This window comes from Sarcophilus harrisii, chromosome 2, assembly GCF_902635505.1.
Source record: "Sarcophilus harrisii chromosome 2, mSarHar1.11, whole genome shotgun sequence".
NCBI classification, from domain to species: domain Eukaryota; kingdom Metazoa; phylum Chordata; class Mammalia; order Dasyuromorphia; family Dasyuridae; genus Sarcophilus; species Sarcophilus harrisii.
In genome coordinates, this window is record NC_045427.1 from 303,099,757 (window position 1) to 303,124,717 (window position 24,961).

A 24,961-nucleotide genomic window follows, 5' to 3' on the forward strand; every position below is an offset into this window, starting at 1 on the left:
CCCTTTATACATATATTTGATTCTGGTTTCATAGCCTTGGGGTCTGTGGAGTTCAAGAAGCCCATCCCACCTTTCAGTTCCAGATCAGTAAAGTTCCACACTGACTCACCTTGGGCAGGTCTGTAGCCCCACGGATCCTCTGTGCCACCTTCTCTCCATCAGGGTGAATCTTGGCCACATGCCTCCACATCCTCTCCCAAGTGGCCTCATCCACGGGCAGCCCGCCCCGGTTAACAAAGAAGGGGACACCTCCATCTCGAAGATCTTCATCCCCTTCTTCTTCTTGCTCTTCTTCTCTCTGTGCTGAAGCCCCTTCACTGGTTTCAGATCTCCTGACCCCAGAGGCAACAGTGGTACCACTGCCACTGGGGCCCACCTTTTTCCCCCCAGGCATCCCAAACTCTTCAGGAAAAAAAAAAAATGTTTCCAGAAAAAGGAAAATTAGGTAGCTCGAAGGAAACTACTGACTGAATTGATTCACTCACTGCCAAAGAGACAACACATGACCCACCGAAGTGTAGGGCCCCTTTAAGAAACCAGGGTGTGGTTCATTTATAATAAAACAATAATTTAAAAAGAAAAGATAGAATCAGTGCAATATCAGGGTACACCCCGGGCAGAAAGGGTCTTGGCTGTCGGAGATCAACCTTGCAGTAATACTTGGATTTGTTAAAAAGAAAACAGAAGCGAGTAAAGAAAGCATAGCCTAAGAGGCCTGCACACAAACACACTCGGTCTGTACAGCCCAAAGCACTCTGGAAGAACAATGACAGAAGCCTGGGGTTAAAAAAAAGTCTAACGGGCCAGCCGCCTGACAGCTCGGATCAGCTTCAAAAAGAGAGGGCAAGGCACATCAGTGCGCGCTGACTTAGTGCCCCTCAGTTCCAGCTTCAGGAAGAACAAATTCCTCTACAAGGCACACAAGACGACATTAGCCCCAGGGACCAAGGCTCTGATGGACCAGTCGGCTTCAGGAACAGACGATTTGCTGGCAGCTTTTTCTTAGGGAGACTGGACTGGGTCTGGGAGGGGGGATGAGAGGAAGAAGAAAAGAGAAAGGGAGGGAGAGTAAGGGGGGGGGGGGACTGGCTATTTCCCTCTGGAGATGGATAGCAAAGAGAGGATATACAGCTGTACCATACAGGGGGCTGGGCACCACAGGGGGCAAAGGGACGGGTAATCACACATCCCACTCGGTCCAACTACCTTTACAAAGTGGTCTTTGTCTCCTGTACCACCGTTCGCTGCCTCTTCATGCCTTCCAAGACAGCAACAAAACACACAGCGATGGGAATTACAATTTTTTTTAAAGAGGAAAGAGGGAAGTGAAGGGGGAGGGTGATAGGGCAGAGAAGGAGATAAGGCAATATAGAGAAGACCCTTCTTGTTTCCACCCTTCCTCTGCTAGCGGGAAGTTGGTGATTTCACAGTGCCAGGCTCCCTCACCGATGCCATTCCAGAGCTTCTATATTAGTCCCTTGCCCCGAACTCAACTAGTAGGACTCAAGAAGGGTGAAAGGGGCCAGAGTGAGTGTCCGGCTGAGGTCACCAAGCCCCGAGCTGCGGCCACTGGGGCGCCGCCCGGGACTGGATGCAGCATGGGAGGCGGCGGGAGGCGATGGCCGCTGTCGCCGGGAGAGTGAGAGAAAAGAGACTGAAGGATGCTTCGGGTGCAGGACAGGGTGGCGGATGCGCAGGAGGGGCTCAGGCTCCTACTTGCTAGGCAAAGGGGTGGAGAGAGAAGGACGGAGAGTGAAAAAGCGGGGTGGGGGTAGGGTTTCAAAGAGAGACTCAGGCTCCAGCTGCTGCAGCCAGCGGATGTTGCCAAAGGCGAGCCACAAAGCCCCGGGAGGGAGCGACGCTGCTCCCGGGTCCTTGGCAGTCCATGGGGTGCAGCAGGCGGGGATGGGAACTCATATGCCCATTGCGTCCTCTATGGCCGAAATGCTGCTGCCACCGCCACCGCCACCGCCACTGCCGTCTCCGCCTCTGGGAACAAGGGCAAAGCTGCCGCGGCGTACCCCAGCTGCTCCACCTCCCACCCCCCTTCCAGACTCCAGACTCCGCCCGGTGTCTCTTGTCTCCAGCTCTGGCAGTCCGCGCGCATGCGTTCCCTATTCCCCCTTTTAAAGGGCCAGTAGACCCCCGCATTCCGGCTCCCTTCAGCCCCGAAATTGTCTCAGAGCTGCACATGCTTCCCCTTTCTTTTACCACTCACTCCCAGACGCCTCAGCTCTGGGAATTTACCTGGGACTTTCAGGAAAAGCCGAGGAGGAAGCTGGCCACCGACAATACCAAGTGGGAAGAATGAGCAGAATATCTTGGGGCTATAGAGCTGTTAAGCTAATCATCTTTTTATGAATGAAGAAACTGAGGCACAGAAAAGCCACGTGAACTACCCGCAGTCAAATAACTAGTGACAGAACTAGAACTATATATAATTTCTTACTTCCATTACTCTGGGAAATCCTGAGGCGTCTACCCCAGAGGCTCTGGCTCTTTTCCCAGAGCAGAGCAGTATAACAGATAAGACTTTTTTTTTGTTCCATCGCATTCGACTCTTCATAACTCTATTTGGGGTTTTCTTGGCAAATATACTGAAGTGGTTTTTGCCATTTCCTTTCCTACCTCACTTTTCAGATGCAGAAATGAGACAAATGGTGATTTTCAAAATGACTCCCAAGATCATACAGAGCAACTGTCTGAGGCCAAATTTGAACTCAGGAAGATGAGTCTTTGTACTCCAGACCAGGCACTCTATTTACTGCGCTACCTACCTGCTCAGAAGTGAAGTCCCACTTCTATTACTTAACTGTATGATCTTGAGTAGGTCACTTGAGTAAGACTTTTGGTTTCTCATCCATAAAAAGATGACTTCTAAGAATCTTTTCTTCTCTGACATTCTGAATGACTGAAGAGTGGATCAGTGGATGTAAATTGTAAGTTTTAGCACTACTTCCTCTAAGTCCTTCTACCGTTGATACTCAGAATCGTAGGCCTTAATAACCCATGTCCCAAAGGGAGTGATAAAGCAAACAATAAACACTTTTTCAGTGCCTACAACGTGCCAGACACTGTGCTAAGTTCTGGGAATTCACAATGAGGCAAGAGAGTTCTTGCTTTCATGGAGTTTATCATCTAATGGGAGATAACATGCTATATACACAAAGCTAGCTGTTGTTGTTTGTCCCTCACCTTGACGTCAGGGATGTGATTTTATGATGGATTTAGGTGAGGGAAGGCTGTGCAAAGTCATTAACCTCATTTTCCCCTCCAGAGCCATCTGAGTTCAGTGGCAAAACCATGACATCAGAGAGGTGACATTTCTTTTGAATCAATACTAAGAAGAAAATATTATAGGCGATTCATTTCAACAGCAAATTTTCAATAGATCACAAGTGTCAAATACACAGCCCTTGGACTTGCCACACTCCTGAGTGTGGCCTAACCAGGTTAAAAAATGTTTGGGAAATTTTAAAGAAAATATTTAAAGATAAAACAACACATATATTATGCTAATATGCAGTTTTCTAATCAATATGCTACCAGTAAGGATTCTTATGTATGGTTTAATGATTCCTGTTCCTTATTTGAATTTGACACTCTGCATTAGCTGTGTATTCCATTTAGAAGCATAATATGGTAGGAACTGTGGATTCAAAGACAAAAATGAAATAATCGCTGCACTCAGAGAACTTACATTCTAATGGAGGAATACAATATATATACTGCATGGTATGTTAGAGCACATTGAGCTTCAAGTTAGGGTTTCAATCCAAAGTCTGCTGCTTATGACTTGGGAGGCCATGGACACTTTATTTAAATTCTTGGTCTCAGTTTTCTTATCTGCAAAATGAGAAGATTGGATTAGATGAATTCAAAGATTAATTTTGAATCTATGAAAGTCCTATAAAATAACTATAAAGAAATTCCAGGAGGGGAGAGAAGTAACATTGGGTGGGGAGAAATGTGGGATAATCAGGAAAGTACTTGAGTAGGAGAAAACTAGCATCTGAGCTAAAACTTGGTAGAATCAGAGAGTTCTAGGAGGTGATGATATGGTGAAAGGTGGGGAGGAATTGCATTTTAAGTCTGTTTCTCAAAGTGAATCACCTACAGGTGGCAATTCCTTTTGTCCCATCTGAAGTTATTCTCATGTAGGATCCAGGAGCTAGACTGTTTCAGAAAACGTCAGGAATCAAATGTGATCCTGACAATCCACAAGATTCCATAGTAAGTCAAGATTGCCTATGATTCTCTTCTAGCCACAAGGGACTACTGGCTATTCTCTGAACTCTGAACATTCCATTTCTAATGTCGTGTCTTTGACAGGTTGAATATCTTGGAACGCATCTTTATCTGGTGGTCAAATGCCTAGCATCCTTCAGAGCTCAGCTCAAGTATGACACAAGGCATATCTTGATTCCATTGGGGTACTATTTCTTTTACTATTTATATACTTTATTTATGTGAAATTACTTTCTACAAATTACTTTTTTTCCTAAAATTACATTACTTTTTATTTACTTTATATGCTTTTACAGTTCTTTATCTGTGGATATATTGCTTTTCTCCAACAGAATGTAAAGTTCTTTAGAGAAGGAATTATTTCACTTTTGTCTTTGTCTCTACTGTTTAGCACCATCCCTGACATATAATAAGCATTTAATAAATGCTTAAATAAAAACAATCATAGAAACATGAAGTAAAATGCTAATATGTCAAGAAGGATGACTTCATTAACCTCTTAGAAGCTTAGTCCTAAAAGGAACTTTAAAAATCATTTAATATATCCCCTTTGTTTTACATGTAGTAATAACTCACACTGAAATAACACTTAAGTTTATAAAGCATTTTCCTGGAAAGGGAACCACACTTACAAAAATGTTTGTGGTGGTCCTTTTTGTAGTGGCATGGATGCCCAACAGTGGGAGAATGGCTGAATAAGTTATGGTATATGAATGTTATGGAATATTATTATTTTCTAACAAACGATCAGCAGAATCATTTCAGAAACTTACATGAACTGATGCTAAGTGAAGTGAGCAGAACTAGGAGATTATTGTATATAGCAAGAGCAAGATTATATTATGATCAATTTTGATGGACATGGCTCTTTTCGACAATGAGATGATTCAGGACAATTCCAATGGTCTTGTGATGAAGAGAGTTATCTGCCTCCAGAGAGGAAACTGTGGGAACTGATAGTGGATCACAACGTAGTATTTTCACTCTTTTTGTTTTCTTTCTCATTTTTCCCTTTTTGATTTGATTTGTCTTGTGCAGCATGATAATTGTGGAAATATGTATAGAAGAATTGTACATGTTTAACATATATTGGTCTAAGGGAAGGGGTGGGGGAAAGGGAGAAAAAAAATGGAACACAGTTTTGTAAGAGTGAATGTTAAAAATTATCGATGTATATATTTTGAAAACAAAAAGTTTAATAAAAATTTTAAAAATAATAAAGCATTTTCCTTAAAATATTCTTGTGAGGTAAATGGTACAAGCGTTACCTCCATTTTGCAGGTGGGAAAACTGAGATCCATAGATTTATATCAGTTCAACAATAGTCACATTGCTAGTGTCAGAGCAAGAATTTAAACCAAGATTTTCCAAACAAGTCTTAACTTTGCTACATATCATGATGGAGAAACTGAGGCCTTTATATAAAGTTACATAAAAAGTTAGTGCCCTAGCTAGGACTGCCAGATCCATTAAACTATGGTTAACAAGCTATAGGGTCTTGAATTTAGAAAGAAAAGAAAAAAAAGAAAGGAAAAAAAGGTCTCTTTTCTTGAATCATTCAATTTTACTAAATGTATTAAGTAGTCAGTGTGTACAAGGTCATAGAGATACACAGACAAAACATAAATTAGGTCTACTCATGTTCTTCTGGGTCACTAGGAGGGTTGAACACTTGTTCAGGTCAGTATATCATCATGACTCTGTAAAGTCACAGTTTTAATGATTAGTATTTCTAACCCAAGGATGTATTCATATAGATTCATTGGTTCAGTTATTAGTTCTTTCAGGGCCTCTCCTTCCTTGTTCTCTCTTTTCCAGTCCTCACTTAAGCTCTTTTATTGCCTGTTTTCCATCCTCCCCACCCCTGGCTCCAGCAAGTTTCTTTGAGGCTTTGTTCCAAGACAGCTCCTCCATTCAATTCTTTCCATTCTGGATGCTTAGCACATTGCTGAATAATTTTTCAGAGGAGTCTCTGAGCAACAGCTGGTCACAGCTGGCCATGAGGGAGACTGAGGTACCCCTTCCCTTCACTTTAATGGAGCCCTGGGAAACAAGGCAGAGTTTTAGATTATTTTCTCCAGTGGCTTGGGGATAATAATGAGTCTCACATAGCATTCAACAGACAGTAAAAACCCCGTGCCCATGTGAACAGGGCAAGGTGCCCATTTGGGTTGCAAAATAAACAGGCGACATATGTGCTCCAGACCAGTCCACAATGACTCCATTATCTTTCATTTGCCAGAAGTGAAATAACACTCTATTACTGAAGGCATCAAACAATCTAGTACACAAAATGTTTTCCTTTACTCACCCCATACTCTTCTTTCTCAATGTTCCAGGACCTTTGGAAACTTCAATCATAAAAATTCCCCATGATTTTGCTTCCAAAGGAAGCCCTACCAAAAACCACCAATAGAACAAATTTTGGATAAACCCCCTTGAGGGAATCTTTATATTTATGTTCTGTTCTGATATCAAAGAGCCCTTATTCAGTTGGGGTTGGAACAGTGAGAAGCAGGGATGGGTAGGAAAGGAAGAAATTGTAAAGGAGGGTATCTAGAACTATAGGTCAGCTATGGGTCAGCACATAGTTCCCTGGTAATGAGTGCAGGAAGAAAGGGTGTTTCTTGTCCTCATTAACCACAAAAGCATTGTGTTTTTAGTACAATACAGAGATAATTGCAAAAGTTGTAACTTATTTGGCAATAAGCTCTTCATAAATATTTCTTGAATGATTGAATGAATGAATTATAACAACCTGCAATGACATTAGAAGAATAGGTAAATAGCAGCATAGACTTGTTTTGAAGACTGAAAAAATTTTAAAGTCCTTTAAGTTAGATGATTAATACTATAAGGCAATTAATAGAAAGAACAATGAACATGGAATGAGGAGACAGCTAGCTAGTTTCAGATCCTGCCTTTGTGTGACCAGAGGTAAGTTATTTAATTTTTCTTAGTGTTTTCATCTATAAAATGGAGCAAGCATACTTGTTTCATAGGGCTGTTGCGAGAATCTTTCCGCAAGAAATATATTTCTCTCTACCCCCAAATCCCACTTTTAAAAAGTTACATATTGACACCTCCTCAATCATCTTGGCCTTCAATTTATCAATCTCCCCAATTTCTGTGACATAGTCCTTTAATATACCCCAGCCTCACAGAGAGATAATTATACCCTTAATTTCACTAACACCTGTAAATGCTCCACCTCCTTGATCAAGCACTCAGATATTCCTCTTTTATCACCATAACCTCCTACCTCACATTGTGCCTCAATCTTCTGAAAACTATTTTTTGTCTTTATTATATCCTTTAGTTATTCTTCTTGGTGCTCTCTCATGTCACCACCTTTACTCTGGCTCTCCCCTTTTCCCAACTTTGGCACTGTCAATAATCAGTTCAATTATGTACTTTCTCAAAACTTCTGTCTTGTCACACTCCAACCCTGGCTTCCTCCTATAACTTCCCTGCTCCATTGCTATTCACATGCTGCTAAACAATTCTGGCAATGAATATGGCTGGTTTACATAATCTCAGCTGAACTCTAAATGGCTCACAGCAATCCTTTTAGTCTTCCTTGATTAATACTCATTATAGGAATTATTCTAAAACTTCTTTCTTTCATTCTCCTACATTCATCCTTCCTCTCTTCTTTTCAGGATTCTCCTCTTTGCTCTAGTCTCTGAGGAAGACCTAGCATTTATATAGCCAAGGTCAATCCCATTTTTTAAGACCTTTAAAAATCTCATGCCTTCTCATTTTTTTTTTGACAGTTTAATCCCTTCAATTGATTCCCTTCTTTTTAATTCTTCTCTTTAATTTTCAATCTTTTTCTACCTGCTGGTGTCTTCCTTGTCTATAAACATGCCCAGATTTCCCTAATCCTTAAAAAGAAATCCTTCACCTGACCCTACTATCTTCTCAACTATCATCCCTATTTCTCTTCTGCCTTTCACAGGCAGGACCCATCAAAAAAAAAAAAAAAACAACCTGACATGTCCAAAACAGATCTCAGTGTCTTTCTATTTCTACCTTTCCTCCTAATTTTACTATATCTCTTGAGGATTCTTACAGTCACCATAGTTCTTAATCTACAGCACAAATACAATTATGTCACCTCCTTAAGAAGCTTTATGGTTCCCTATTGCTTCAAGGATAAACTACAAACTTTTTAGTTTGGATTTCAAAGCCCTTTAGTTATTTTTCAGTTGTGTCTGACTCTTTGTGATCCCATTTAGGATCTTCTAGGCAGAGATAGTGGAATAGTTTCCTATTTCCTTCTCCAGATCATTTTATAGAAGAGGAACTAAGGCAAAAAGGATTAAGTGACTTTCCCAGAGGCACAAAACTAGGAAGTGTCTGAAGTCAGATTTGAACTCAGGAAGATGAGTTTTCCTAACTGCGGGCTAGGCATTCTATCTACTGTGGTAGTGAGTTTTTCAAAGTTTATTATATGTCATTCTCCAATATGTACTCTATGTTCCAGCCAAATTGCCATACTAGTTGTTCCTTTTACATTATATTCCTTCTACTGGTTGCATGGCTTTGTTCTTGTCTGGAATGCACTTCCTCCTCCTTTCTGTTATTTGGAACACTGGCAGTAACCTGTATTAGTCACATTTCCAACAGAGTAGCATCTGGCAGCATCTATCAGAAGCCTTTAGGAAGAAGACTTGGTAACACCTTGAGGACAGTTCTAGAGGACATCAGCATCCCTGAATTGTACAAGGCAAGAATTGCTCTTCTACTTGTCTACTCTGGCCATGTGTCTATATCTATATATATAAACCCAGGCCATATGATAGGGCCTTTTCACTGATATAACCTACATGTCTGTATTTTCCCCACTGCTGATATGTATATATGTGGGGGAGTATACCCCAAGATTTGGGGAGAAATTTTTTATTTCTACTTACTGTATTACACAATTTAATGCTTTTTCTTTGAGCTAATTAGATCTTTACTGTTAAAGGGTTACACATTAGTAGGGACTCATCAATAATGGTTTTAGTGATTGAGCACCCAGAGTATTTTGAACTCTGGAAGACCTATTGTACATCCAGCTATTATGTATGTATTGGTTCTCTAGTATAATGTATCTTATTTGAGGGAAGGGACTAGTTTTCATTTTAACTTTGTATCTCTAGCACTTAGCAAAGAGACATGCACATAAGAGTCTAATGCATCCTTTTTCAGATTGTATCATATTGGGTAATGTATGGAAAACATTTTAAATCATTTAAGACTTTTAAAACACTTAAATCATTATGTAAGGTTCATTATTATTATTATTATTTTAATGACTAGAAAGAGGGCAGTAAGCTGAAATTTGAATGAATTGGATACAAATGACTTTAGTCTTTCTCTTGTGTCTACTTCAGAGATAATTTTAGCACTAGTGTTGCTTTGAATACTTCAATCCTCAGCTTTGCTCTGCTCAAGAAGTTTGAAATGTGAAAGAAGGCAAGGATACCTTGTTGTCTTTTGGAAATGATACTAGAAGTATGGGGGAAATTCCTGTACATTCTCAGTCCCTACAGAGAATTTGGATCCACCATTAATCCTGGACTAAAAGATTATTGGGTGACTGGTTCAGGTGAAGAAAGGGTATGTGAGTTGATATTTCAGAAGGCTATTCTCAGGAAAAAAAACTGAAAAAAAATTATAGTTTGTTTTATAATAAGGAATAATATGGGAAGATAAAGGAGGAATGTAAACTAATGGAAGGATTTAGGTGGTTGAGGGCTGCAAAGATGATTCAGATGCTCAGATGTTTAATTACTTGATAAAATACAAAGGGAATAAAATATACAGATGACCCGTATCTGAGCTACAACCTTTAATCTGACAAAGAACGTTTCTGAAGCCTCTTTGAGTGCCATCTAGTGGCCGCAGTTTTTTTATGCATTCTAGGACACTTGATCCTCTTAAACTAATAGGCACTCTGACAGATCTGGAAGAGATCTTAGAAACCATCTAGGACCCCTTTACCCCGCCAATTTTACACATAAAAAATGAGGTCCAAGGCCCACAAACTGAAAAAAAAAACCCAAGGGCACACAATTAGTGAATTGCTGACCTAGAATTTGAATTCAGATCCACCTAATTCTTTTCCAATTCCAAATTGCTCCTCTGAAACAACTTGGGTTTTTTTTTATATTGCAAGTTATGCGTCTCATTCAATAATTTCTGAGGGAAATGTCATCAGATAAGGTTATTTGTGAATTCGTTTGTGAGGAGCCCTGAGTAATAAAAGCAACTCATTCATATAGTATGTTATAGTTATGAATTACCCACCTCCTTACAGAGATGTTCATGTAGTTAAAGCTAACTCTAGGTCTTATTTGGATGTAATAGTAGTTTACATAGTATTTTTTTTCATTTTTTTATTTATTTTTTCTTTTTCTCCCCATACCTATCTAAAAGAGAAAAAATACCTTATAATAAATATACATAGTTAAACAAAACAAATTCTCACATTGTCCATGTCCAAAACTTCATATTATATTCTGAATGTTGAGTCTATCACCTTTATGACAGGAGGTAGATAGTATGTTTCTTCATCTATCTTTTGGAATCATGGCTAGTCATTACATTAATCAGAATTTTTGTCTTTCAGAGTTGTTTGTCTTTATATTGTTGTTATTGTATAAATTATTCTGGTTCTGCTCACTCCACTTTGCATCAGTTCCTGTAAGTCTTCCCAGGTATCCCTGAAACTGGTGCTCATTCTACTATAGTCATATGTTGTAATTTTTTTCACCATTCCCCTAATCGATGATCCTCTCTCCCCTTTTATTTTCCATGTCTTGCCATTACAAAAAAAAAAAAAAAAGCATTGTTATACATATTTATGCAAAACTTTACAAATCCTTTATGGATACTGTGTCATTTGATTCTTTTGTGTATGTTTCTTTCTAGATTTGTGTAAATTATATAGTATGAAGATTATTAACCCCATTTTCTAGATAATGGTTGAAGGATTCATAACTAGAAGAGATCTTAGATTATTTAATCCTGTGGTGTCTAGGTCAAATAAAAGCAGGGCCCACTAAATCACAAACAACAATTCTCCAGGGTTACATATTGTCTCAAAAAAGTCACATTTTTTTTACATTTTTACATATTTACATATGTTCTATTGTAGTTTTATTTATTTTGTTAAATACTTCCCAATTATAGTTGAATCTGGTTTGACTCTGCTAGGGAGTGTTGCTAATTGCACTTCTAGACTAGATTCTAGTTCAACCCCCTTTATAGATAAGGAAACTGAGGCTTAGAGATAGAAGTGACTTGGCTAATTATTAGTTATCTATTACCTAAGTAATAAGATCATAAAATTTAGTAATGGATATTAGAGGTCATTTGGTCCAACCCTCTTATATTTTATAAAAGAAGAAAACAAAGCAAGATTACATAAAATATAGGATTTGAACTTGTATTATTTGATTCTAAATCTAGTATTTTCCCTCCTTAGAAAGAGTTAGGGACTTATCTAAGGTCATATAACTAATTAGTGGAAGAACCAAAACACTAACCTAGGCTATTTGACTTTGACTAGTGCTTTTTCCCATATAGTAGAGCAGATGTGTGTGTATGTGTGTGTGTTCTGGACCATTTTTTTTTAACAGTCTGGTAAAAGCTGTGGACTCTTTATTGGAGTAATTTTGTTACCTATATTTGTAACTGAAGAAAATACTAAATTTCACTTAGTAAAATTAAAGGTGTAGGTGTCTTCATTTTGTCTCTCCCATTCAGAGACACCCTACCCTGAAATTTTTCCTTAGGTTAAGAAGTCCTGCATTAGAATAATACTGGATGTTTAGAGTAGAGGGAATGGACTTTGATTAACTCTTAATAGGTTGGATCATCATTGACTTTATTTCCCTGGCTAGAGTGAACAGAATCTGAGTGATAAATTGTAATTATGACTTCTCCCCTATTCTTTTCTGGTTGAAACTTGGGAATTTCTTTTGTTGTCCAATTATGATTGTTTTTAGACTTTTATTGACTTTTTTGTGTGTGGGCTAAGGCTATCTTCCTGAAGTTTAGTTTAACCCTCATTTCTTTTTCCTAGCTTTAAGAACTATAAATGTAGAAATTAAAAATTTTTTTTTTTGAAAAACTGGGTCACTCTTATCTAGAACTTTTAGAAGATAAATCTTTCCTGTCAGGGACTCTATATAACCTTAGGCTTTGGCTATACATGCCCCGTGTTTCCTGTGTCTTAGCAGTCTGGCAGAGACTGAGATGCCATTGTTTTTGCTTCCTAGGCTTCCAACTTGTAAATCAGCCAATTCAGCTGCTGCTGGGTCACCTTCTAAAGTTCTGAAAAGTGCTTGAAAGTATATCTTGCAGTTTCCTCCAAGGTGGATGTGGTTAAAACATCCTGAGGGAAATATCTTATCGTCAGAAATATGGGAGTCAGTTCTTTATCCATAGCAGTTGTTGAGGCACATTCAATTCAACAAATAGTTACTAAGTCTCTGCAGACAGACTGCTATGTGTAAGGGATACAAAGACAAAAAAAGAATATTCCCTGCCCTCAAGAAGCTTTCATTCAATTGGAACAGTATAAATTATTGTTAAAAAAAATTCAATTTAATTCACTTCAAATTAAAATAGGACCATAGACTTCTAATTGATAAGGACCTTAGATGCCATATTATATATGTATAATACACAGATATAAGACAAAGTTGCAAAGATTACATAAAATATATAAAATATTCATTTCAGTTCTTTCCTACTCTTTGTGACTTCATTTGAGATTTTCTTAGCAAAAATACTGAAACATTTGTCATTACCTTCTCCAGTTTATTTTACAGATGAGGAAACTGAGGCAAATAGGATTAAGTGACTTGCTCAGGGTCACACAGCTAGAAGGAGTCTGAGGCCACATTTGAACTCAACTCCTCCTGCCTTCAGGGTCAGAACTCTATATACATTGTGCCACCTAGCTGCTTCACACACACACACACACACACACACACGCACACACACACACACACACACACACACATACACACACAGATAGACAGATGATAGATAGATGGAGAGACACACACACAGAGAGGACAGAGACAGAGAGAGAAAGAAGGAGGGAAGAAGAGATAGAAACACGTAGCGATACAGAGAGAGACAGAGACAGAGGACATACAGAGAGAAAAAGAGGGAGAAAGGGAAAGAGAGATAAACACAGAGAGAGAGAAAGAGAAAGAGACAGAGACAGAGAGAGAAAGAGAGAAGTGAAGGGGATAGAATGAATTAACTGGGATTTTCTTCTGTTATCTAATTAAAATTGTTTCTACACTTTTATCTAGAAATTATACATCTCTATATTATTATACACACATATGTATGTGTAATAATATGGCACTGTGGAAGACAAAATCAAAACAGCATGTACCTTTAAGGAGATTATATGCTACTGAAAAATAATAGTACACTTATAAATAAATACAAAGCAATGTCAAGGCCTGGGACAATAACTCTTATAGGAGGAAATATTTTAAGAAAGAAAATTGAAGAGAGATTTAGTTATAAGTGTATATAGAGGTAGGAGAGACTTTGGTCAGTTTGATGAAGTTTGCCTGATTGCCATCAACTTGATGAAATTATAGGGTATAGACCTTTGCCAAAAGGTCACTTCCCATGTAGGAAGGCAGAAGTACTCTATCAACTTCTTGCTGAACTGACACAGGGAACTCCTCTGATTAGGTCAGTGACTTATTGCCTCCAAAATGATAAGTTGTGACTAAGAGTCAGTGAGGATGTATTTAAGTTATTTGTAAAAGCCATTCTTTCCCTAGTATCTATAAAAGGGAGCTGTGAAATGATTCATTCTTTTTCTTTTTGTACAATTTCTCTACCTTAGAATTCTAGACTAGAGTGTAGCAGGAGGAATAGGGGAGGTAATTTTTTCCTTCTTCACCCTTGGAGCAGAAAATGGAAGGTGAAACAAAGGCAAACTACATCTGTTTGCCCATATGACTTGAGGAAGAAATTCATAAACCTTGAGTTATGGGTTGCCTTTTGCTTTTCTTCTTCCTTTTCTGAGCACATCAGAGATTAGTACAATGTCCAGAAGTTGGCAACCTGAGCTAGATTCTTTTACCTGCTATTGTGTTTTGTCCAGATTCAACTCTGGGGAGCCTGACCTTCCCTCAGGTCATTTGGCTCTCCCCTTTCACATTCATTGACTTATCATCCCCAACCGTATTACACTGAGAACAATTTTGTTTTTATCTCACATCTTGGATTTTTCCAAAAGAGGGAAAATAAAAGAGGTATTCAATGTACAAATATGAATTGGATATAGTACAGGCAACTCATTCCTACTTGAAGAAAGCCTTGACAAGAACAAGAAAATGTAGCAGCCATTACAGAATGATCAGAACAGAATTCAGTATTTTACTCTTTACAACTAGTAGTTAGTAAAAGGCCAATACCCAACCTTCTTTGACACATAGAATTGTTTCTGAAAGGCTGCTAATTAGCCACTTCACATTTCTATTCTATACTGACATTATTCATTCAAAAGACAATCTTGATCTTTCTGATGGCCTTTTTTCTATGCTGACCCTTGGTACCAGCCCACTCCTATGAATACTTAGAGGGGTAATGGATTTGGGCTTTTCCAAAAATATTCTTTCTATGAGTTGTGAGGATGGTACAGGTCTAAAGTAAATGAAAATTATTTGTTCAATTGTCTTCCAAGTATTTTTACCTTTAGGGGGTAGGGGAGACTAATGAACTATATGAATGCATTATGTTTCTATGGTTATAGATTCCTGGAATCCTTGAACATTTTTATGATGGGTAAAATAAAGATTTTCTTATATTTGACATGCATTAAATGAAGGAATAAAGATCCTGTTATTCACAATTGGAAAAATTCCAGACCAAGCCATACCTTATCTTTATTTAGGATATTTTCCCTAAATCAAGAGCCAAGAGAATGGCAGCTTGAGTCAGAGAGAGAAAAACTGACTGTAGGATTGGAGAAAGAGACGTAAAGGGAATTTTTAAATGCCTACTATGTGCCAAGCACTATGGTAAACACTTTATAAATATTTCATTTGAATTTGCTTATTTGAGCCCAGAATCTTTGAGAGGACATATTTATCCATGATTTATGGATGATTAATTAAAATTGTTTAGAAAAAGGGTTGCTTAAGATACTGTTATCATGTGTCAAATTCCTGCTTTCTCTAAATTTTACATGCAAAGGGTAAACCATCCTGTTGACTAAATAAAACTAAAGCCAGATAGTGTTTCATATGAGTAGGAGCAAGGCTGCTGGTATGTGGTAGTGTTGGTTTCAAATGATTCCAATAATTTGAACCAAATTGGATACTTGTGGGAGATGAGTCATACCAAAGTGATCCATCTGAAAGAAAGGTGTGTGTGTGTGTGTGTGTGTGTGTGTGTGTGTGTGTGTAGAATAAGGTTTTTGTTTTTTCAACAAGAGGCTGAAGAACTGAACCCAAGGTACCAATCATGGAGAAGAGGGAATCTCCCTGTGTTCTGCCCTAGTCAAGACTACATCTGGAGTATTGTGTTGAGTATTAGGCACCATAATTTAGAAAGGATTTTCATGAGCTGAAAATCATCCAAAAGAGACTAATCAGGATAGTAAAGGGCCTTGAATTCACAGTATACAAGAATGACATGGGAGAAATGGTAGCTATACTCAAATATTAGACATGTCATGTGGAAAAGAGATTAGATGTACTCTGGTCTCAGAGAGAACAACCTGGAGCAATTAGTGGAAGCTATAAAGAAGCAGATTCTGATTGGAATGAAGGAAAAACTTCTCAGTAATTAGAATTGGTAAAAATAGTGTTGCCCATATCTGGAGATAGTGGGATCCACCCAACCAGAAATCTTTTGATAGAAACTGGATGTCTACTTTGAGATCTATTGTAATAGGGATTCCTTTGGTGTGTGAGTTAGACTAGCTTGCTTCTGAGGTCCCTTCTAAAACAGATTCTATGTTTCTGTGAGAGATCAAATTTTTCAGGAAACCAGGCCCATGTTCAAAGTAGTCACAGCTAGAGTCTTCCTCTCTAAGATTACCTGCAATATTCTCTGTTTGTATTTTGTATGGACCTATTTATTTACATGCTGTTTCTAAGCATGTAAACAAGGGTAGGGATTTTTTTTTTTTTGCTTTTCTTTTTATCCTCTGATCTTAGCATAGTGGCTGGTATACAGTAAGATGTGGATGTTTCCCTTTTAACATAATAACATATCATGGAGCTCCTGTTCTGTAATAACTATACTATGTGTTAGAATTTTCCTTCTTCACAAGGAAGTAGGACAATGAAGTTACACAACAAATAGCTAATTAGAAGGATTTCTGAGACTCAAAGCTGCTTGACATACCAGTGATCCTTTAAGAGTGAACTCTAGCCAAATTTGGAGATGCCTATAGCTGCCAGAAGCCTAACAGGACCAGTCTTGATCAACTCAAGGGCAACCTTGAGCAGAAATTACAGACTTGAGACCTTGCTCAGGAGTTTCTAAACATCCTGCTGCCTGGTTTCTTTGGTCTACAGAAGTCATTTTCTTTAATCCCCTCCCTCCACCGGTCCCCTTCCAAAGAAACTATAATATCTCACTCTTTTTCCAGTCCCCTTTGATCAGCTGAGAGCTTTCCCTCTTGTAGCCTTCTTCTTTCTCTCCCTCTTGTAGCCTTGTTGCATCTTCTTTCCCCTGAAAGTCTGTCCTCAGATAATAAATGCTTTGTAGTCTGTCATTAGACCCTGTTTCATTTCAGGGTTTTGTTAATGTCCTTAAGGTTTTGTCATAAGCTCTTTCCTGGTAACTTCATCTGTTCCCAAGGGTTGGACTATCCCATCTATGTGGCTGATTTACTGATCTATATATCCAGCCCAATCTCTCCCCTGAGCTTCTGTTCTATATCATGAATTGCCTATTGAATTTTTCAAATTGTATATTCCAGAGACATCTCAAATTCAACATGAGTGCCTTCTCCTTAGAGCTTGGTGGGTCATCGAAGGTGCCAAGGGTCATCCTGGGGCATTGGAAGTCATCCTGACTTTGTTTCACCACTAGACTTTGATGACTCAAGAAGAGAGAATGAAGTTGATGATTTTACAACTCTGCCTCACTTAAATCTAATTCACTTACAAGTTAAAACATCCCCTATGATGACAGTGGTTCTCTTCAAAAATGAAGGACAAACAAGAACAATTTGGTCTCCTTTCCTCAAGTTCTTTCTATATCAGCCATCTTCATCATTGTTGCCAACATGATTTCCCTTAAACTCAGATTTATCAACTTCAACTCAATCAACTTCAATGGCTTTGAATTATCTAGAAGGGTAAAACATGAACTCTGTTTTAAGTTTTAAAATCCGTCACAACTGCTCCAGCTTGTTTTTTCAGCCTAATGTGAACATTGCTCCCCCTTCCACATTTTATGATCCAGCCAAACTGGCTTTTTCTTTGTTCCTTACATATGATACTCCACCTCCCATGTACTTCCCTCATTTCCTGTTTCACATAGCATTCTTCCTTTCCTTTAGGATGCAAAAATATGTTCTACATACCTCTCCTCATTTACCTAACTACTAATGCCCTCTTTCCAAAACTATCTTCTATTTAGATGGCTCACTTAATAGAACAATGGGTCTAGAATCAGGAAGACCCGAGTTCAAAATTAGTCTCAGAGACTTACTAGTTAGGTGTCTTTGGGAAAGTTAACACTTAATTAATCAATTTCATATGAAATGGGATTAATAGTACCTACCTTCAGGTTGTTGGGAGTATCAAATGAAATAAAAGTTGTAAAGCACTTAACACAATGATAATCACATAAATTATATTATTGTTAAATTTATTGATTTTCATATTTGTATTTATTTTGTGCATGTTTATGATGTAATTGTTGTGTTTCCCATTAGAATATATTAGTTATGAGTAGGTATGATTGTATTCTTTGTATTTTTATTCCCTCTAGCTCATTCAGTGTCTGTAACATAATGGTGTTCAATAAAAAATTTCATCAATTAAAGCACTGATTTATGTCATATATGCTATGTTCTGGCACTGCCCTCTGTCCTTGTGTTCCTCAATTAATACTCTGTAGGAGTAGTTATAGGACAGCTAGTTGTTTCAGTAGATAAAGTACCAGGCCTAGAGTCAGCAAAATATGAGTTCAAATGTGGCCTTAGACACTTAACTACCTGTGTGACTTTGGACAAACTTCTTGCCTCAGTTTCCTAATTTATAAAATGATTTAAAGAAGGAAATGGCAAACCATTCAGGTATTTTTGCTGAGGAAAACCCCAAATGGAATAACAGAGTTGTACACAATTGAAATGATTGAACAACAAGCAATAGTAATAATAATTAATAACTACTTTTCCATAGTGTTTTATATAATAGTATTTTTCTCACAATTATTATATAGGAAAGTATTATTAATCTCTATTTTTAGAAGAGAAAAATTTTGGCTTATAAAAGTGAAATGATTGGTCCACATGGGTCTATATGGCTAATAAATGTAGGAGTTGAGATGCAAACTAAGATCTTCTGACTTCAGTACTATTTCTGCTACATCATACTATTTAGCTGGGTCCAGGCTAAGACCTAAATAGACACCACTCAACCTGGGCTGGTTACCGGAATTAGGGATAAAGTGACCAAGAGAAAATATTCAGCTTCTATCTGCAATATTCAGCAAAGCTTATAATAGCAAACATCAATGTTAAAAAGACCAGTCTCTGCTCAGCTAACCCTATGCATGCAAACTGTTTTTTCCACTGTTCTACTTTCAGAGATTGTGGTTTTTACTCACTCAGATGGCTTATGAAAAGAGGGCCAGAGCTGGCAAGAGAAGGTGGTCTATCAGATAGGTGTTCACCAATCAGCATATCTGGAAAACCAACCAAGCCACTTATAATAGCCTGAATAACATTCTCTTTGTCTATGAAGAACAAAATGTATTTGTTTTACTCTAATGGATCTGCTAATTAGTGCTTTGGTTTGAATTGTAATGTGCTAAAAATGATTTGCATGAGAGACTGACAGGACTATTGACGTTTTTTGATGATTTATAGGATTGAAAAGAAACCAGCAATCCATCCCTGGGCCATTCCTGTAGCCCCATCCAGAATAGCCAGATTTCTGCTTCAGCTTCCTGCACTGATTTTTATCTTAGTTCAGGATCTAGCACATCATAAATGCTTAATAATATTCCCTGACTGATTGCATTCCAAAGCATACCCTGGATAGTTTTTGTAGTTGTTATTATTGTAATTATTCGGTCATATCTGACTGCTTGTGACCCCATTTGTGATCTTCTTGGCAAAATCCTGGAGTGTTTTGCCATTTCCTTCTCCAGTTCATTTTACAGATGAGGAAACTGAGGCAAACAGGGTTATATAGCTTGCCCAGGGCAATAAATTAATACATGTTAGGTGCTGTTGTGTGTTGTCAGGGATGACTTGTGCATGAGAAGTAAGATGTAAAGCATTATGTAAGAAAAGGAAAAGAAATCTGATTAGTTATTAGATCTTTTCTTGCTGTCCAAACTAGCATTGCCTCTCATGCCATCTGACGTGATTTTGCCCCAAGAAGATTTATAGGTATCTTGAATAAGGTAAATAAACCTTAAAGCAAAGTCTAGGTTAATATTCCACAAGTGAGCATCCATTTTTTCTGGACCATTATGTTACCCTGAAAGTTAAAAGTCCCCCTCCCCAGTATGTTCCTTATAACAATATTATTGTTACAGTATACAATGTTCTCTTGATTCTGTTCATTTTGTTCTTCAATACTTCATTCAAATTCCTCCAAGTTTTTTTTCTAAAATCAACCTGCTCATCATTTTTTATAACAAAGTAGTATTTTATTATAATCATATATTACTATTTGTTTAGCCATTCCCTAACTTATGGATATCCCCTCAATTTCCAGTTCTTTGCCATCACAAAGAGAGTGGCTATCAATATTTTAGAACATATAAATTCTTTCCCTTTTCCTCTGATCACTTTGGCAAACAAACTGATAGTGGTATTTCTGTGTCAAAGAGTATACATAATTTTATGATTCTTTGAATACAATTCTCCATTGATTTCCCAAATGACTGGATCAGTTCACAGTTCTACCAACAGTATATTAATGTCCTTTTTCCCCCCCACATCCCCTCCAACACTTGTCATTTTCCCCTTCTATCATTTTAGTCAATCTGATAGGTATAAAATATGTCAAAGTTGAAACTGCCTGTTCATATCCTTTGATAATTTATCAATTGAGGAATGACTCATATTTTTATAAATTTGACAAAGTGTTTTTAAAAATATATTTGAGATAGGAGACCTTTGTCTGAGAAACTGTCAATAAATCTCCCCCCAATTTTCTGCTTTCCTCTTAATCTTGGCTACATTACTTTTATTTGTGTAACCCCTTTTTAATTTAATGTAATTGAAATTTTCAATTTTACATCCCACATACTTCTCTATCTCTTGTTCATTCATAAATTCTTCTCCTCTTCATAAGTTTGATAGTAATATGCTCAATGTTCTTCTAATTTACGACATCTTCCTTTATGTCTTGGGTCATATATTCGTTTTGACATTATCTTGCTAAGTGCTTTAAGATAGTTGCTCTATATCTAATTTCTGCCAGAGTGTTTTCCACTTTTGTCAATAACTTTTATCAAATAGTAAATTCTTCTCCCCAAAACGTAAATCTTCACATTGGTCACACACAAGATTACTATAATTTTTTGTTTAAATACTATGTTGTAATCACATTCACTCTCTATAGTCCTCTTTCTGGATGCAGATGGCTCTTTCTATCACAAGTCTAATGGAATTGGCCTGAATCACCTCATTGTTGAAAAGAGCCAAGTCTAATCACAATTGATCATCATGTAATCTTTTTGTTCCTCTATAAAATGTTCTCTTGTTCTATTCACTTCACTTAGCCTCAGTTCATGTAAGTCCCCTCCAGGCCTTTCTAAAACCATTCTGCTGATCATTTCTTATAGAACAATAATATTCATAACATTCATATACCATAACTTATTCAGCCATTCTTCAACTGATGGGCATCCACTCAATTTCAAGTTTCTTGCCACTACAGAAAGGACTGCTGCAAACATATTTGCATACATAGATCTTTTTCTTTTTTTATGATCTGTTTGGAATACAGACCTAGTAGAGACACTACTGGATCAAAGAGTATGCACAGTTTGATAGCTCTTTGAGTATAGTTTCAAATTGCTCTCCGGAATGGTTGGATCAGTTCACAACTTCACCAACAATGTATTAGTGTCCCAGTTTCCCCACATCTCCTAAAACATTTATCATTGTCTTTTTCTGTCAACTTAGCCAATTTACAAGGTATGTGGTAGTATCTCAGAGTTATCTTAGTTTGCATTTCTCTAATCAATAATGATTTAGAGCATTTTTTCATATGACTAGAAATGGTTTTATTTTCTTTGTTTGAAAATTGTCTGTTCATATCCTTTGACCATTTCTCAATTGGAAAATGACTTGGATTCTTATAAATTTGAGTCCATTCTTTATATATTTTAGAAATGAAGCCCTTATCAGAATCCTTGGGAATAAATTCTCTCCTCCCCTCCCCTCCAGTTTTCTGTTTCTCTTCTAATCTTGGCTTCATTGGCTTTGTTGGTACAAAAACTTTTTGATATGATCAAAATTATCCATTTTTCATTTCATAATGTTCTCTACTTCTTTAGCTATAAATTCTTTTCTTTTTCCCAGATCTGAGATATAGACTTTCCCTTGTACTCCTAATTTTCTTATAGTATCACTCTTTATGTCTAAATCGTGAACCCATTTCAACCTTATCTTAGGGTGTTAGGTTTTGGTCAATGCCTAGTTTCTGCTATACTATTTTTCAATTTTTCCAGCAAATTTTGTCAAATAGTAAGTTCTTATCCCAGAAACTGGGGTGTTCGGGTTTATCAAACACAAGATTACTATAGTCATTGACTATTGTGTCTTGTGAACCTAATCTATTCTATTGACCAACTATTCTATTTGTTAGCAAATGGTTTATGTTGGAATCTTTACAAATTCTTAAGCCATTAGAGTTGATAGAGACAATAATTATCTAATTTAGCATGGTTCAATATGATTGATTTGCTCTTAGAAGGAGATATTTTGGGCCAGAACTTGAAACAAGATACTAAGTACAACTGATAGACAATAATGCTTGTGTTCACACCTTCCTTGAAGTTCTTAAGACCAGAGAGCACTCTGGGAGATAACCCAGAATCCCATTCTCTCTTAGAGGAGGAGTTAACCTTTGGGAGATCATATATATGGAGGAAGCTCTTAGAGCTTGAAAGAATTTCTCTGGAACATTGACTGGGGTCAGAGAGGAGCACTCTGGGAGGAAGCCCACAAGCCCTCTCTTTGAGGCAAGAGAGATTCATTGCATCTTCCAACTTGGTGCTGGCTGAAGGCTGAAGGAAGCAGAGGCAGAAGCCAAGGACAAAGCTGCAAGAGCTCTTGGAACCAAGCAGAGAGATAGGCCTGAGCTAACCAGGCTATATTGAAGGACACAATAAAAGATCTGAACTTTTATCAGCTGGCTGCAATTTTGGAGTAATTATTTACTTGTAACTGAAACTAAGGCTGCCTCCAGAAAACCTCCCGGAGAAACCTGCTTTCTCCCAGAAAGAACTAGTATTATTATTTTAAAGAAGAGAAAAACACCAACAGGTTTTGATGACCATTGCTCTATAATATAGTTTTAAATCTAGTACAGCTAGGCCACCTTCATTTGCATCTTTTTTTCATTAATTCTCTTGAAATTCTTGACCTTTTATTCTTCCAGATGAATTTTATTATTTTTTCTAGCTCTATAAAGTAAATTATAATTATTTATTATTATAAAATGTGTGTTTACTCTGTTTCACTGATCCCCTTTCTATTTCTTAGCTAGTACCAGATAGTTTTCATAATTTCTGTCTTATACAGTTTAAGATGTAGTACTTTTATGCCAAGGTACCTAGATATTGCAGTGGATAGTGTGTCTGGATCTGAAATCAGGAAAGTTCATCTACATGAGTTCGAATACAGCCTTAGGCACTTACTAGCTTTGTGACCCTGAGCAAGTCACTTTTTTAGTGCCTTAGTTTCCTCACCTGCAAAATGAGCTGGAGAAGGAAATGACAAATCACTCCAGTATCTTTACCAAGAAAACCCCAAATGAAGTCATGAAAAGTCAGACACAACTGAAAAACAACTGAACAGCAACAACAAAAACATGTGAAACTTTCCTCCTTTATATTATTTCATTAATTCTTTTGATAATTTTGACTGTTCTTCCAGTAAATTTTGTTATTTTTTGACTCAATAAAATAATATTTTAGTAATTTAATTGGGATGGCACTGAATAAGATTAGTCTAGGTAGTTTCGATAGTTAAGTAGTTTAGATAGAATTGTTATTTTATTATATTTACTCTGCGCACCTGTGAACAATTACTATTTATCCACTTTTTTAAACATGACTTTATTTGTATAAAAAGCATTTTATAATATGCTACTCTAGTTCCTGGGTTTGTCTTCGCTGGCATACTCTTCTCAGGTATTTTATATTGTCTATGGTTATTTTAAATGGTTGTCTTTTACTGTCTCTTCTTACATGGTCTTGTTGGTGTTACATAAAAAAAAAAAAACCACATGATTTATGTGAATTTATTTTATATCCTGCTACTATACTAAAATTATTAATTGTTTCAATTATGTTTTTAGTCAATTTTCTAGAATGTTCCAAGTGTATCATTATGTCATCTTCAAAAAGATAGTTTGGTTTTTTTTAACCTCCTTCCTCATTCTGGTTCCTTCACTTTTTTTCTTTTTTTCCTATTGCTAGCCTTTCTAGCACAATACTGAACAATACTGATAATAATGAGAATTTTTATTTAACTCCTGATTTTATTAGGAAGGCTTCTAGCTCATCCCCATTACAAATGATGCTTTTTGATGATTTTAGGTGTATATTTCTTTCCATTTTAAGGGAAAACCCATTTACATCTATGCTTTCAAGTGTTTTAAATAGGAATAGATGTTGTATTTTGTCAAAAGCTTTTTTTATATGTCTATTGACATAATCATATGATTTTTGTTACTTTTGTTGTTGATATTATCAATTACATTAAAATTTTTTTTCTTATATTAAGCCTTACCTGCATTCTTGGTCACAATGTAAAATCTTTGTGATAAAGTGTTGTAGTTTACGAGCTTGTATTTTGTCAAGGATTTTTCCATTCATATTCATTAATGAAACTGGTTTCTTTCTCTGTTTTTGCTCTTCTTGGTTTAGACATTAGCACCAAATTTATTCCATAAAAGGAGTTTGGTAGGATTCCTTCTTTGTCTATAATTCTAAATAATATATTGATATTGAAATTAGTTCATGTTTAAATGTTTGATAAAATTCATAATCCATTTGGTCCTGGTGCCTTTTTTTTTTTTAAACTTAATTATTGCTTGTTCAATGTCCTTTTCTAAAATAGACTAATTTAGATTGTATATTTTCTTATCTGTTAATCTAGGCAGTTTATATTTTTGTAGGTATTCTCCCATTTGACTTCAATTGGTAAATTTATTGACTGTAATTGCACAAAATAAATCTTAATAATTGCTTTCATTTTTATCTTCATTAGTGTTGTATTCAGCTTTTTCATTTTTGA

At 36.9% G+C, this 24,961-nt stretch overlaps 1 protein-coding gene across 4 annotated transcripts in view; it reads right to left on the minus strand.

Moving 5' to 3' along the window:
* The window catches only part of VASH1 (vasohibin 1), a 68,829-nt gene that overhangs the window by 27,538 nt on the left and 16,330 nt on the right, over positions 1 to 24,961 (minus strand). For 2 of the 4 annotated variants that reach the window (XR_004231994.1, XR_002770113.2), the window contains exon 1: positions 110 to 2,003. Coding sequence is in view for 2 of the 4 variants with exons in the window: in XM_031952474.1 (XP_031808334.1) it covers positions 110 to 394 (285 nt within the window). In the remaining 2 variants the exon portion in view is untranslated. Of the gene's footprint in view, positions 1 to 109; positions 2,004 to 24,961 lie in introns of those variants that run through there. The other 2 variants (XM_031952474.1, XM_031952475.1) reach the window with 2 other exon arrangements.